This window comes from Delphinapterus leucas, chromosome 6, assembly GCF_059928025.1.
Source record: "Delphinapterus leucas isolate spDelLeu-1000000601 "Yukka" chromosome 6, BTC_Dleu_Yukka2, whole genome shotgun sequence".
NCBI classification, from domain to species: Eukaryota; Metazoa; Chordata; class Mammalia; order Artiodactyla; family Monodontidae; genus Delphinapterus; species Delphinapterus leucas.
In genome coordinates this window covers 60656834-60672577 of record NC_143134.1, presented here as the reverse complement: position 1 = coordinate 60672577, position 15744 = coordinate 60656834, and the positions used below count along the sequence as shown (strand labels likewise).

The 15744-nt window shown below is 41.9% G+C and overlaps 1 protein-coding gene across 7 annotated transcripts in view; it reads right to left on the bottom strand.

Moving 5' to 3' along the window:
- TTC39B (tetratricopeptide repeat domain 39B) overlaps window positions 1–15744 on the bottom strand; it is a 157316-nt gene that overhangs the window by 68728 nt on the left and 72844 nt on the right. For all 7 annotated transcript variants that reach the window (XM_089913211.1, XM_089913208.1, XM_089913212.1 and 4 more), the window contains 3 exons: window positions 7725–7835; window positions 4370–4501; window positions 3316–3392 (listed from right to left, as the gene is read on the bottom strand). In XM_089913211.1, coding sequence (XP_089769337.1) covers window positions 3316–3392; window positions 4370–4501; window positions 7725–7835 — 320 coding nt within the window. The remainder of the gene's footprint in view (window positions 1–3315; window positions 3393–4369; window positions 4502–7724; window positions 7836–15744) is intronic.

Sequence of the window (15744 nt, the reverse complement as noted above, 5' to 3'; positions counted from 1 at the left end):
TTTCTTCACTCTGATTGATTTATATTGGGCAGCCCTTAGCTCTCAAAATTAGACATTTGGCATTTACAATAGGTACCTACCAGAACATCTTTTAATTATAAATTCCTCAGTTCACTGAAGGAAATATCTTCATTATGCACTGAAGTGTCAGCTAAGCATGCCTTCAGACATAAAAGTCTAAATAAACCTTATTTCAGAATAGGTTCAAGTCACAGCCTGATTTATTTTCATAATTTTTCAATTAAGACCTTATTTTTTAAGAGCAGTTTTAGGTTCACAGAAAAATTGAGGGGAAGGTACAGAGATTTCCCATATATCCCTTTCCCCCCAAACACGCATAACCTCTCCCATTATCAACATGCCCTCCAAAGTGGTACATTTGTTACAATTGACAAACCTCCACTGACACATCATAATTACCCAAAGTCCGCAGTTTACATTAGCGTTCACTCTTGGTGTTGCACATTCTATGGGTTTGGACAAATGTATAATGACATGTATCTATCATTATGGTATCAGTATTTTTCACTGCCCTAAAAATTCTCTGTGTTCCACCTATTCATCCCCTGGCAACCATTGACCTTTTTCCTGTCTCCATAGTTTTGCCTTTTCCAGAATCTTATATGCTTGGAATCATACAGTAGGTTGCCTTTTCAGATTGGTGTCTTTCACTTAGGAATATGCATTTAAGGCTCCTACACGTCTTTTCATGGCTTGATAGCTCATTTCTTTTTAGCACTGAATAATATTCCACTGTGTGGATGTACCACACTTTATTATTTATCCATTTACCTATTGAAGGACAAGTTCTGAATAAAGCTGCCATAAACATTCATTTGCAGATTTTGGGGTTAACACAAGTTTTCAGCTCCTAGTTTTGTAAGAAACTGTCATACTATCTTCCAAAGTGGCTGTACCATTTGCATTCCCACCAGCCATGAATGAGAGTTCCTGTTCCTCCACATCCTCACCAACATTTGGTGTTGTCAGTGTTCCAGATTTTGGACACTCTCATAGGTGTGTAGTGGTATCTCATTGCTGTTTATTTTTCAATACTTCTAAATATGCCACGCCCAAAGACACAATAAAAAGATAAGAACAGTACCATCTATTTTCAAGATGTCTGACACAGAAATAATTCAACATTTCCTTCATCCATATGTGACACATTTCGTGCCCTTTTCTACCCAACTACAGGAGAAGGTGTGGGGTTATGTGGCTTAGGGAAAGGCAGATCGGGTTTGAACTCTGCTCTGCTAAGCAAGTAATCTTGGACCATTTGTCTAATCTCTCTGAACATCACTTTCTAGTCTATAAAAAGGAGGTTACACAGGTTAGATTGGACAATGCTAAGGAAAGCATCAAGGACAGTGTCTCACACATAGAGAGTGCCTTTAAAAAATAGGGCATTGGGCTTCTTTGGTGGCGCAGTGGTTGAGAGTCCACCTGCCGATGCAGGGGACACAGGTTCGTGCCCCGGTCCGGGAAGATCCCACATGCCACAGAGCGGCTGGGCCCGTGAGCCATGGCTGCTGAGCCTGCAGGTCCGGAGCCTGTGCTCCACAACGGGAGAGGCCACAACAGTGAGAGGCCCGTGTACGGCAAAAAAAAAAAAAAAAAAATAGGGCATTATCATTATTATGTTTTAAGTTATTATTATTATTCATATTTATACCAATAATACCATGCCATTCTTTTGTAAACTAAGGTTAAAAAAGAATCTCAAATGCCAGGCTTTATATTGCAAAGAAAAAGGGAGGCAGGGGGAAATGGGCCACTGGAGAGAAGCCATAGAGAGGAAAACAGAAGAATATAAATGAGTCAAATTTCTTTGGGGCCCATTTAATTTCCCACTGACCTACTTTAGTGGACTTTAGGTCTCCTGGGGCCAATTTACATAAATGGCCCTAAGGTGAAAAATATGAAAACACAGTCTATCTGAAATCAAGGAGATAAATAAACTCTTAAGGGTCCTTGGAGGTCAGTTTCTGGAGAAAAAGATGATTTGCTTCAGCTGCCTGGAGGAACCAGTGAAATCTACTCTGCTGTATGACAGCTGCAGGGCCAGCATCATACCTTTTGGAACAAGTCTTGTAATCCTCTGTTATCAACACTCTAGTGAGCCCAAGTTCTCCAATGTCCATAACAAGTTGATAATACTCTTCTAACAAAGCAAACAAAACTTCATAATGAAACACACTCAAAAATGTGTCTGGCACACACTTGACCACTAGGAATGACAGACAGATGTATCCAGAATTGCTCCTGCCTTAATCGGCTACAGCTACTTTAACGATTTTGTGTTACCTCTTCCACAGAACAAATGTGACAATGACAACACAGGCACAAATGCTCCTTGGACGGCAGAAGCTTTACTCTACAATGGCCTCATTTGAAAGATGTTATTTTCTCTTCTACAGGTGTACTGGGATGCTCCTTTCTTATAAACCATCCTGACTAGAGAATAACACTAATAAAACAGGGCTGATCATAGAACTTCTGCCCTAGTCTCTGTGGAATATCAAGCAATTGACAGCAAAAGGAGTCATTTCCTCCCAGCCATCTGATCAAATGCTGCAGACATTCCTGGATTCTTGAATATTCCTAAATGTCCACAAACCAAACATCTTCCATACTGTGAAACATCATCATTATTTTAAAGGTATCAAAATTACTTTGACCTTGAGGAAAAAATTAATAGCTTGCGGAAAAATAGAAACTTTTGTACATGGGTGGTAAGAATAGAAACTGACCTAATATTTTGGAGAAAAAACTGTCAATATCTATAAATGTTTTCTATTTTCAAATAGTCCCAGTAATTCCACTTCTAGCAATCTATCCTATGAAATACTTACAAAAATGCATGAAGGCATTATTTGTAATAGCGAAAAAAACAATGTAACTGCCCTTCAATAGAGACAAAGTAAGTAACTGGTGGCACCTGTCCTAAGGAATACTAAATAGCTATTAAATAGAATGAAGTACAATTTATACGTCTTGACATGGAAAAAGTCAATTGCCAAAAATTACATTGTAGCCTAACATGTACCACATGATTCTACATTAGCAAAAAAATGAAAAACTACAAAAATCCTATGTGTACCTTCTGTATATATTTGTACATGTACACAGAAAAGTCTGCAAGGCTTGAAAACCAACTATTAACAGTGGTTACTTCTAGAGGGTGAGTATTATGGGGAGGAGAAAAAGACATTCCATTTACTTTATATTATACACTTAAGTGTTGAATTTTATGAGCATGACCACATTTTAGTTTTTCAAAGAAAGGAAAAAAACCTTTTAAAGGCCTCTTACCTTCAGTCAGCTGTTCCAATGATCCTCTAGAAAGAAGACTTGAGAAAGATTCTACGACTGTGCATTTTTTCCTGTATCTGCAAAGAATAAGTAGAAGGGGAGATGGGAAGTAGAAAGAAAAAAATAACAATAATCAAGCTCATTTTCATTTGACATTCATTTCAGTCACAATCACACCAAAGAGTCACCAAAACAGAACTCTAAACCCTAAAATCTCTGGGGCACAGACCACCCTTTTGAACCCTGCACACCCAGCTCCCAGCACTGGCATCCTGTGGGCATTTAACCCAAGCTTACTGAAAAAGTGCATGGACAAACATACACATAACAGTCAATACTAACCCTGTCATGCACCTTCCCTGATCTCTATGGCTAAAATCAGTATTTCTGTTGTTAAGGGTCACCTCGCCACGGGTTAAGAATGGAGTTAGAGTGCAGTGTTTGGAAACTCTCTTCCCTTGAGGGGCCGGAAACATAATTACAAGAGGACATAATTTCAGCAATGTTAAAATTCACCAATGCTAGTTAACAGCTTTTGCTAGGAGCTTCCTATACACACAAAGATTAAAATAAAACTGAAATTCCATGTCATTTACACCAAGCAAAAGTGTTTAAATATGTCTATTTAGACAAATAAAAGACTCCCTTCTGACTTCGCAGCATTTCCCACATAAAAGAAGAATGCTCCTTGCTTGGCCTGGCTTGGCATGTGGTACCTAAAGGCTCCACCAGGGGGACCCCGAGAGATGCTTGCTGCTAATCCCACTGAAATCCTCAGCCCTTCTCGGTAGTTCAAGTACCAACGAGAAAAGTGGAAGATACAGATGCCACGTGTTCCGCCATCCCAGCATCCTACTATAATTCTTTAGTGGAAATATTTTTATCTCCCGTACATAAAACTACATGAGACCAGGAACCTGTGATGCTCAAGTCCTTTTCTATAACCGTGGCCAACTTCCAACAGAGCTCTCTGTCAGGCTAAGTGCATCCATTTTGTCACACAGACAGAAAGGCTTGTAGGCGTGTCTCAAGTATTTAATTACTCAGCTCATACTTTTGGCAAGTTTGTAAGGCGTCCTTCATGGCAGAAATGCCATTTTGGATGTCCTGTTGCTCGAAGGTCATGACGGCCTGCAGCACCACAATGGTACTGTAGCCCAAGGCATGGTACATGCTGTCCTTAGCCCTGGGGAGAACACGGAAATTACTACATTTCAATTCAACTGAAAAGCATTCAGGTCTCATCTGAAACTAATCACAAGAAATTCTAGTAAACCCATGACGTGACTTTCACAGTAACGACTTTTACTCCTTCACCATGATCACTGAAATAATATGGACTATGAAAGACATGCCCTAAAGAACTCAAACTCTGAGGACTTTCCAATTCAAGCCCACGCAGGCATCACAAAACTTTCCAGGTTGAAGCAGAGTGCGGCATATGCTGTTCCCTGTTTGAGCACAAGGGGGCAGCCTGCCGACTCATTTCCTAGAAAATGTTTCAAAGCAAACCCAGTTTTTCCCAGTTGTACAAGAAGCAGTGTACCGCCTTTTGCTCTGAAATAAGTGCTAAAATAAAGGCCACTGGAAACATAGTTTGTGACAGAGAAATTCTGATATGTTTTTTGAAAGGTAAGTCTTGTTTAAAATCATCCCCTCCCTTCTCCCAGCCAGAGGCCACGAGGAGGCAAGATTTTTGCAATAAGTTAGGTCACCCACAAAGGGCCCAGACAAAAATTCATGGTAGATCTCTTACCAAATCTAATCCCATTATCTGGGAATCCTGATTAAAGTTCTGGATAATTCAAATTATCAAGTTATCCGTTCGATTCTTAAGGACATTCAGTCTGAATGGATGGCACATCCCAGACTCTCAGGCTATGAAAACCTCACCATCTCTTTCCTCAAAACTTCTTAAGCTATGTTAATTAGTTATTTATAAGATCTACAATATTAATGCATGGTTTTATTTTTAATTCAAATACATTTTTAAAATACTTTTTTTTTTTTTGCTGCTCTGCAAAACAAATCAAGCCACAGTATACTTTCCCCCCAAGAAACAGTCTAAACATCCTTTGGTAATTTGCAGTTAGTCCCAAACAGTGAGGGCACTGGCTATTCAAAATAAGAAAAAAGAAAGAAAAAAAAGGAATAAGAGGAGCCCAAAGTGAATCAGCAATTGTGGTTTTAAACCTCACATTTAAAAACAAATTTTTTTAATTGAAGTGTAGTTGATTTACAATATTATATAAACCCCACATTTTAAACCAAAAGCTTCTCCAAGGGGAAAAAGAAGTATTCAAGTGGGAAAAACATATGTTTAACAGTGAAACATGCATAAAGATCAGAGAATATAAAACTTGACTAAGTGTAAGACTGTCATTTATTTTCATTCCATATTATGACCAGCTGGGTGTCAGTGAAGAAGAAAAAATGGAGACTTTTTGAATAAAAAACAAAGGAGACAGGCAGGCAGATTGAGAGAGGAGAGACAAGGAGAGAACAACAGGCAGAGAGAGAAAGAGAGGGAGGGAGAGAGGAAGACAGAGGGATATAGAGACAGAAGATGAAGAGACAGACAGACAGACAGAGAGGTCTGAAGGACTAAGAAGGACAGAAGGAAAAAGTCAGATACAGGCAAGGTAGAGCAGCGGTCCCCAACCTTTTTGGCACCAGGGACCAGTTTCATGGAAGACGATTTTTCCATGAACAAAAGGGGTTGGGGTGGAGGGGTTTCTGGATGATTCAAGCACATGGATTTATTATGCTCTCTGTGCAGTCAAACCTCTCTGCTAATGACAATCTGTATTTGCAGCTGCTCCCCAGTGCTAGCATCACCCCTGAGCTCTACCTCAGATCATGAGGCATTAGATTCTCATAAGGAGCACGCAACCTAGATCCCTCACATGCGCAGTTCACAGTAGGGTTCGCGCTCCTATGAGAATCTAATGCCACCACTGACCTAACAGGAAGCAGAGCTCAGGCGGTGATAAGAGCAATGGGGAGTGGCTGTAAATGCAGATGAAGCTTCACTTTCTCACCCGCCACTCACCTCCTGCTGTGCGGCCCAGTTCCTAACACGCCACGGACCAGTACCTGTCTGTGGCCGGGGAGTTGGGAACCCCTGAGGTAGAGGATGTGAGACAAGCATTGGGTGGAGACAGCCCTGGGCAATTTCCGTAGGCCGGGGACTTCACCATCTATTTTATCATCTGTTCTTAACCTCTGAAATGCTAACTGATCGCAGTTCTTCTAAGTCTGAGAATTACCACAGCCTCAGTAGGCACATTAATTTCTAAGATTCAAAGGCAATGACCAGAGTCACATCACCCTGCTCACCCTACAGACTCCTCAAAGGAATGAGAGTCCCACTCTGTGCCCACATAACTGTCTTGAAATTATTATCTGAGGTCTAAGCTTCATCCAAGTAAGACACTGTGTTTGGAGGCACAAGGTAAGATTATTCCTGCCGAGCTCTAGTCACACTGTACAGGTGGACACTGGAGTCAAAGTGAGGCCTAGTAAGAAGACTAAGCATAGGTTCTGCTGCCACATCATCAGAATTAACAGGTACTATTAATTGAAATGAAACTGCCTAAGTGATTTATCACATAAATAGGGAGTCCCAGTAAGATTTTTATTATCTTAAATTTCTTTTTAGCATCTGAGATTACCATATTTTAGTTCTTCCCACACCCATTTCTTTTTTTTTTTTAATTTATTTATCTTATTTATTTATTTTTGGCTGCATTGGGTCTTCGTTGCTGGGCACAGGCTTTTCTCTAGTTGTGGTTAAGCAGGGGCTACTCTTTGTTGTGGTGTGCATGCCTCTCATTGTAGTGGCTTCTCTTGTTGCAGAGCACAGGCTCTAGGCGCACGGACTCAGTAGTTGTGGCTCCTGGGCTCTAGAGCGCAGGCTCAGTAGTTGTGGCTCACAGGTTTATTTGCTCCGCGGCATGTGGGATCTTCCCAGACAAGGGATCAAACCCGTGTCCCCTACACTGGCAGGTGGATTCTTAACCACTGCACCACCAGGGACGTCCACCCATGCCCATTTCAAAAGAAACTTTTCTCAATGATATTTAAGTTTCAGAGGAATATCCATAAAAATATTTCACTGAAGAAAGCCAAATGAAGCTCTGTGAAACTAATAAGATGACACTATTTGAACAAGTATAGAAATTAAGATAGGAGAAAGAATCAGAAATGCTCTAGTAATTAAAGTTGAAAAGACAGATTTCTTAACTGGATATTAAAACTAATCAACATTTAGGGGTCTCAACCAAATTAGTTTATAAATATTCAGGAGGAAGTGCAGAAAAATTAACTGACAAGAATGACATCAGAGACAGAATCATCAAAAGCATCCAAAAAAATATATTTTATCTAAAATAAATAAAGTTAATTACCATGGTCGAAGCAATTCTAAGGCATCTGTAAATTTGTTACTTAGAAATAAGTTCAGTGCCATTGCACATTCTTCCAGGCCACTCCTGAGATCCACCTTGGTTGACAGTGACCTAAAAATCAAGAAAAAAATACACAGAATTTCTGCAGTTTTTACTTTTAGCAAGTTGTCACAGGGAGTGTGTGTGTGTGTGTGTGTGTGTGTGTGTGTGTGCGTGCGCGCATGCGCGTGTGTACACTTTGGAGACAGAAGGACAGGCTGGAATTCTAACTCTGTCACTTACTAGCTGTGTCTCTAACCTCTGGGAACTTGACTTTCTCATCTGTAAAATGGGAACGCCACCAACTACTTCATGGGGCTGTTTTGAAGATGGAACAAATTGACAAATAATGCTCATAGCAGGCACTTAGTAAATGACAGTCCCCCCATCACTCCGAAGATCACAAGTGTAGGAACTACATCTTTTCATGAGTGGGAGCAGAGGTTATTTTGTTTTAGTTTGATTATGTAGGGGTAAGAATGTATGTTAGTGGAAAACTGCATTGTCTAAAATCTAAAGAAGACCCTGCCAGGTTATTTGTTTTTGATTCCACAGGAACTATCTTACAGCTCTGTAAATTGTACGTAACTGATATCAATACAAAATAACTGTTATCTATAGACACGTGTTAAAAAAGAGACAGCAGGCCCAGTCATCAAAAAAATCTACAAACAATAAATGCTGGAGAGGGTGTGGAGAAAAGGGAACCCTCTTGCACTGTTGGTGGGAATGTAAATTGATACAGCCACTATGGAGAACAGTATGGAGGTTCCTTAAAAAACTAAAAATAGAACTACCATATGACCCAGCGATCCCACTACTGGGCATATACCCTGAGAAGACCATAATTCAAAGAGTCATGTACCACAATGTTCATTGCAGTTCTGTTTACAATAGCCAGGAAAGCAACCTAAGTGTCCATCGACAGATGAATGGATAAAGAAGATGTGGCACATATATACAATGGAATATTACTCAGCCATAAAAAGAAACAAAATTGAGTTATTTGTAGTGAGGCGGATGGACCTAGAGTCTGTCATACAGAGTGAAGTAAGTCAGAAAGAGAAAAACAAATACCATATGCTAGCACATATATATGGAATCTAAAAAAAAAAGGGTCATGAAGAACCTAGGGGCAAGACAGGAATAAAGACAGACCTACTAGAGAATGGACTTGAGGATACAGGGAAGACACAGACCAACTAGAGAATGGACTTGAGGATGCAGGGAGGGGGAAGGGTAAGCTGGGACAAAGTGAGTGGCGTGGACATATATACACTACCAAACGTAAAACAGATAGCTAGTGGGAAGCAGCCGCATAGCACAGGGAGATTAGCTCGGGGCTTTGTTACCACCTAGAAGGGTGGGATAGGGAGGGTGGGAGGGAGACGCAAGAGGGAAGAGATATGGGGATATATGTATATGTATAGCTGATTCACTTTGTTATACAGCAGAAAGTAACACACCATTGTAAAGCAATTATACTCCAATAAAGATGTTAAAAGAAAAGAGACAACAGGCGCAAAATGGAGTCATTTATGCTAAGCCCCACCAGGACTTAAAGCTAACCTAATTACAGTTCCAACCTTCTCCAAGAATGTGACCTATAACCAGCCAACCTGGAATTTCCTGAACAGCACTTGGAAATCCACTGATAGACCCCTTCCACTCCCCTTAGGAGGGCAACCTAGCCTAAAACAATGCATTCTTTGCTATTAATTTCCTCTTTCCCCTCCTTCTTCTCTGCCTTGAAAAACCTTTCCTTTCCTGCAGCCTGAAGGAGCTCCTTTCTTATTGCTAGATGGGATGCTGCCCAATTCACAAAGAGTTTAATAAAGACAATTAGATCTTCAAATTTAGTCAGTTGAACTTGTTACTTAACACAAGTAAATTCTGTCCTGGCCTTCAATCGACTTCCCTCCTCCACTGTGGAAGAAGCTAGTTTCGCCTGAATTTGCACATTCATTTCAACATTCCTTTACTCCATATAAATTTGTGCTGTTTTGATATCTCCTTCAAATCTGTTTTAACATCTGCCTAGTTCTCTCCCTGATTAATGAGTTAAGTAAAATTTTTAACATCTGTTCATTTTTACATCTGTATGAGTCATGATTTTACCCTTTTTTGAAACTCATGTTAATTATTTATGATTGATAGAAATTCTGCCCTTTAAAATAAGAGCCATCTGTAAAATGTTTTGTGTAACAACATTTAACAAGAAAGTATGTCAGTAAGGAAATAAGCAGTACAATGATTCATTTCAAAGTGCTGAAAGTTGAATTTCTGTGCCACCATCCTCTCCATATTCATTTTTTAAGCAGGAAAACAAAAATCCCACTTCAGTTACTCATCTTCCAGAAGTGGGTTCTGAAGGTGCTGCAGGGAACCACCCACCCTCTGCCCCTAGGTCTTCTCATGGCTGGTTCCTTCTTGTTATTCAGATATCAGCTCAAAAAGCACCAACTCAAGACCTGCCTCGCTGACCTCAGCCCAACCTCTCTCATTGTTTTGTCTGCTCTATACCACTTATTACCATCCAAAATATCTTGTGCCTATATTTGTGGACCTGTTTGTCTTTGGCTATCTTCCCTCTCTAGGATATAAATGCAAGGAGGTTGTTTTAGTCACTGCTACGCCCCCAGGGCCTTTGGTTGTATCTAGAACATACTACAATGCCGTAAGTATTGTTGAGTGGCCGGATGCGTTGGGGGGATAGAGCGCTGCTCTGCGAGATGCTCAGAAACAGAATTCCTTATGCCTGGGACCTGAAAGCATCTCTCCTCCAGGGTGGTGCAGAAAGGAGACAAGCTCTTGGAAAAGGGGTTAGCTGGAGAGCTCATTTTGTGATGGTTAATTTTCTAAGGCAACTTGAATGGGCTAAGCGATGTCTACATAGCTGGTACAACATTATTTTTGTGTCTGTGAGGGTGTTTCTGGAAGAGATTAGCCTTTGAATTGGTGGACTGAGTAAAGCAGATGGCCTTCCCTGATGTAGGTGGGCATCAGCCAATCCGTTGGGGGCCAGGATAGAACAAAAAGGCAGAGGAAGGGGGAACGCGTGATCTCTTCTCTATCTGAGCTGGGACATCTATCTTCTCCTCTCTTGTGCTTCTGCTTACCGGGCTGTCGGGCTTCAACTGAACTGCACCACTGGCTTTCCTGGTTCTGCAGCTTGCAGACAGCAGACTATGGAACATCTCGGCTTTGATAATCACGTGAGCCAATTCCCATGACAAATCACTCTCTCTCTCTCTTCTCTCTCTTCTCTCTCTCTCTCTCTCTCTCTCTCTCCCCCCCACCCCGATATATCTCCTATTGGTCTTCTTTCTCTGAAGAACCCTAATACTAACACAGAATTGCTCTGCCCTTAAGTTTCTAGTGAATGAAGAGGTCAAATACGAATGCTAGGAGTTCACAAACCTCTCTCATGAAAATTTTTCACAAGTAAATTGCTTAATACCTTCCATATCAGTCCAGCTCCAAATTTTGTCAGTGTTAGTTCCTGAGCATCTCTTAGATTTATCCTGTTTCACCTCCACTGCCTGCCAAGTTAGCTGTCATTTGCTGCCTGGTGTCTACAGACACATTTCTCCCCCTACTTCCTCCCCCTACCTGCCCCCCCGCAATCAAATCTCTACCTAGAATTCACTCAGCTAATATTTATGGAGTTCTAACTACACACCAAGCACTCTTCTAGGTGTTGGGGATACACACTGAGCAGATCTATAGGGTTCCCGGCTGTGGAAGAGCTGCGGAGGGAGGGCAGACTTAAAACAAGGAGACCAGTAACTAAGATCATCTCACACTGGGATAAGTGGTCTGGGGAAGAAACTGGTTGGGGAAGGGGGTGGGGTGAGGCCCAACATTAATGAGGATGCTCATAGAAAGTTCTTGAAGAGGGTGACATCCAAGTGCTGCAGAATGGAGGCCGCCACGAGAATACGTGGGTTGAGGGGAGAAGGGAGGTTCTAAGCTGGGAATGCAGTGAGAGCAAGGCCGAGAGTGGGAGGAATGAGGACAGAAAGCAGGCAGAGAACAGACACCATGGTGGCGGAGAAGATGGACTTGGTTTTGTTTTGTTGTTTTTGTTTTAAATAGCAATGCTATTTTATTTTTTTAATTAATTAATTTAGTTTTTTAACATCTTTATTGGAGTATAATTGCTTTACAATGGTGTGTTAGTTTCTGCTGTATAACAAAGTGAATCAGCTATACATATACATATATCCCCGTATCCCCTCCCTCTTGCGTCTCCCTCCCTCCCACCTGAGAAGATGGACTCTATTCTAAGAACAAAAGGAAATTTTTAGCTCAGCAATGCCCACTCCCTCCCTCATCACCCCGGCCCTTCAACCATTAGGTGTTCCAGTGTTACCTCTCACCTGTTCTCTTAATTTCCACTCCCACCAGTTCCATCCCTTCAACCATTAGGTGTTCCAGTGTTACCTCTCACCTGTTCTCTTAATTTCCACTCCCACCAGTTCTCTCAGAGTACAGCTCATCTTTTGTTACCAAGAAATGGGCTGAGAACAGATACCGGTCCACTTGTCACAGAAACAGCCACCTCTGCATCTCAGCTGGCCACACTGGCACCTGGGTGGATGCACTTGCAAGCCCAGCTCAGATGGAGAAACAGAAGTCGGCACTCAGCTCCTCCAAACACAGTGAACTCAACCCTTCTAAGCGTGTTACTAACCTGTTCACATGAAATTAAGACCCCCCTCCCCTCCAGAATACCAGTGCTACCATGTGTTCCACAAAGAATGACCAAGAGAGCAAGTGGAATCTCAGCTAGGACTTCTCACACGTCTTGGGGTCAGCTGTTCTCTCCATTCCCGCTGCCGCCACATTAACTGAGACTATCACCACTTCAAGCCTGAATTCAGAAACAGTCTCCAAGAATGCCTTCGTAGTACCAGCTGTGCTTAGGTGGCTCTCAAACTTTAGCGTGCATTCAACTCACCAGAGGGCTTGTTAAAACAATACCACTAGGCCACACCACCAGAGTTTCTGACTCAGTAGCCCTGGGGTGGGCTCAGCAAGCTCCCAGATAATGCTAATTTTTCTGGACACCACCCTCAGTCTATTCTGCCTAAAACAGAGGTTCAACCACACTGCCCCCTTCAATCTAGGACCTGAAATGGCAGCCACACTTACTACATAAACCCTTCTGCTCAGCCTCACAACACCGGTCCAACCAGCCTAGAGTGATGAATCCGACTATTTAAAAACAGCCAAGGGGGCTTCCCTGGTGGCGCAGTGGTTGAGAGCCCGCCTGCCGATGCAGGGGACGCAGGTTCGTGCCCCGGTCCGGGAAGATCCCCACATGCCGCGGAGCGGCTGGGCCCGTGAGCCATGGCCGCCGAGCCTGCGCGTCCGGAGCCTGTGCTCCGCAACGGGAGAGGCCAATACAGTAAGAGGCCTGCGTAACGCAAAAAAAAACAAAAAACAAAACAAAACAAAACAAAAAAAACCTTACTGGCTATAAGGGCAAACACAAGTGAAAACTTAGCCCTTTGGAACATAAAGGTTATATTCCCTATAAGATAATCAACATGTCAGAATTGTATTATTTATGAAGATTTGAGGATGGGGGCAGCAGCGGAGGGGGAAGAGGGCCATTAGGGATCAGGCCAGCGGCAGGCAGACAGGAATTCTGGGTTCTTTGCTAAGTGCATCAAAAAAAAAGTTTCTACTGCATTCAAGAGCCCAGGAGCCCCTTTGCTTCAAGACCCTCCACCAAAAATTTCTTATTATGTACTAATTCCAGTAAAACTGTGGTCCTAGACAACCAGAGCTCAGACTCGCAATGCCATTTTCAGTTATTTACCTGGAGATGTTGTTTCTGTCCTCTGAGAACTCACAATTTATACTGATGCTATGTTGGGTAGAGAGGTAACTGGTGACTTTTTTTCTCCTCTTTCTATATTATTTAAACTCTGTTCATGTCACTTTTATGATGAAATTTTGATTTATAAAGATTTTAAAACATAAAAGTAGTGTTATAAAGAAAAAAGTCTCATCTCCACCAATTCCCAGCTCTGAAACCTTGAACAGCCCACCTTACCTCCCTAAGTTTCCGTTTCCTTATCTGTATGATGGGGATAGTCAAGTCTGCTGTTACTACTTTATAAGGTAGTTATAAAAATCAGGTATGCTCGTGGAAATAAAAATATAAGCACTTATATATACTGAGGCATTAGTATAATTATGTAAGAGTGTCAAACTGCCCAACCTTGCCTGATAAGAACCACATACACACTCATACTTTATGACCTGGCAAAGTTTCTCCACACTTTGCACATAATCTAATGACCCAATATTAACCCTATCTGCTTCATGAGAACTGTTGCTTAAAGGCAGAGAGGGGATTTTTATGATTTGTGTTAAAATGAATAGAAGTCTAAAAAACCAATATATAATAATGCTGTACTTCTAAGTTCCTTGCCTCTTTTACTTGATAAATCGATTATTTAAAATAAATGCACACCCAATCGAATAGTTAACACTTTTAAATCGTCCAAACGCATCTCTAACACGAACTTATTTTAAATCCACTTCTATGTAATAAAGGCTCAATAGTAATAGGTAAGCATTATGAATGTTGATGGAGCTACCTAGGAAATTCACAGATGAGTTAGAAAGTTAACAGCTGTGAGGCAGGAATAGTTCCTCCCACGCCTCAGATTTCCCTGAGGCGGGCCTTGGCTGGATAACACTCCTCTGCATAACACTCGCACCTCTGCATTCCTCTTCTAGGAGAGGAGTTACCTGATTGGGCATAAGTGACCTGGCCCCCTTCCTATAGGGAAAGTGGGTACATTATAATCTATACTCTCCCCAGTGCGGTGAGCTAAGAAGGGCAGGTTCTACCCCACAACCCTCACCATCCTCACCAGGGAAGCTTGCAGTATAGCACCTGAAGTTCATTCAGAGGTGTGTCAAAAGCCCATTTCTCCAGGCATCTAATCCACATCCTCCAATACAGTCTTTAAGAATAATAAAGCTGAGAGTCTGATCTCTATTGATCTGACCCCTTTACCGATATCTCAGCTGGCTCCAGACTTAGGCCAAAAAAGAGACAGTTCTTTCAAAGAAAGAACTAAACACAAGATTTATAGGCACAGAATGGTAGCAGGGTCAGGGTTTACTCTTCAGAGACCTTTACCAGCGTGTGTGGGAGTACTCAGGGTTCTTTCCCAGGCAAATCCAAGATCGCATCTGTACTCAAGAACTCCAGGCCAACATGCGTCAAGCCTATTGATTCAGCTGTGTGGAGCCCAGAGGTTCAAGGAGCATGCACGGCTGGACAACCAGACAACAGAGACCCCCAGTACAACTCATTAGCTACCCGAGGGAGAGAAGAGACCCAATAAGTTCACAATCTATGGTAGGCTGTGTAGACTTTTAGGCGAGTCACTTAATCTCTCCAACTCTGTTCCCTCATCTAGAAAAGGGATATGAGGATATGACAGTATCTACTCAACAGGTATTAACATTGCTGTTAGGAAGAGCAACAAAGAAGATATAAGGTCAAAATGCTCCTAAATAATGCATTTAAAGGAATAGGGAAATACTATTATTTTTTAAAAGAATAAACGTGCCTGGTCTTTCCTCCTGAATCACATGCTCATCATTCAGAACCAAACAGGATAGCAGAGCTCTGATCAGGAGCCACCCCTATGTGCCACAGTGCTTCATGTCATGTCTATTTCAGTAGATCTGTTAACTAACAGCAAGGGTGGAGTTTTTTGTTTTAGTTTTTTTTTTTATGAATTTATTTATGTATTTATCTTTGGCTGAGTTGGGTCTTCGTTGCTGTGCGCGGGCTTTCTCTAGTTGTGGCGAGCGCGGGCTACTCTTCATTGCAGTGCGTGGGCTTCTCATTGTGGTGGCTTCTCTTGTTGCGGAGCACGGGCTCTAGGGGTGCGGGCTTCAGTAGTTGTGGCGTGCGGGCTTCAGTAGTTGAGGCTCATGGGCT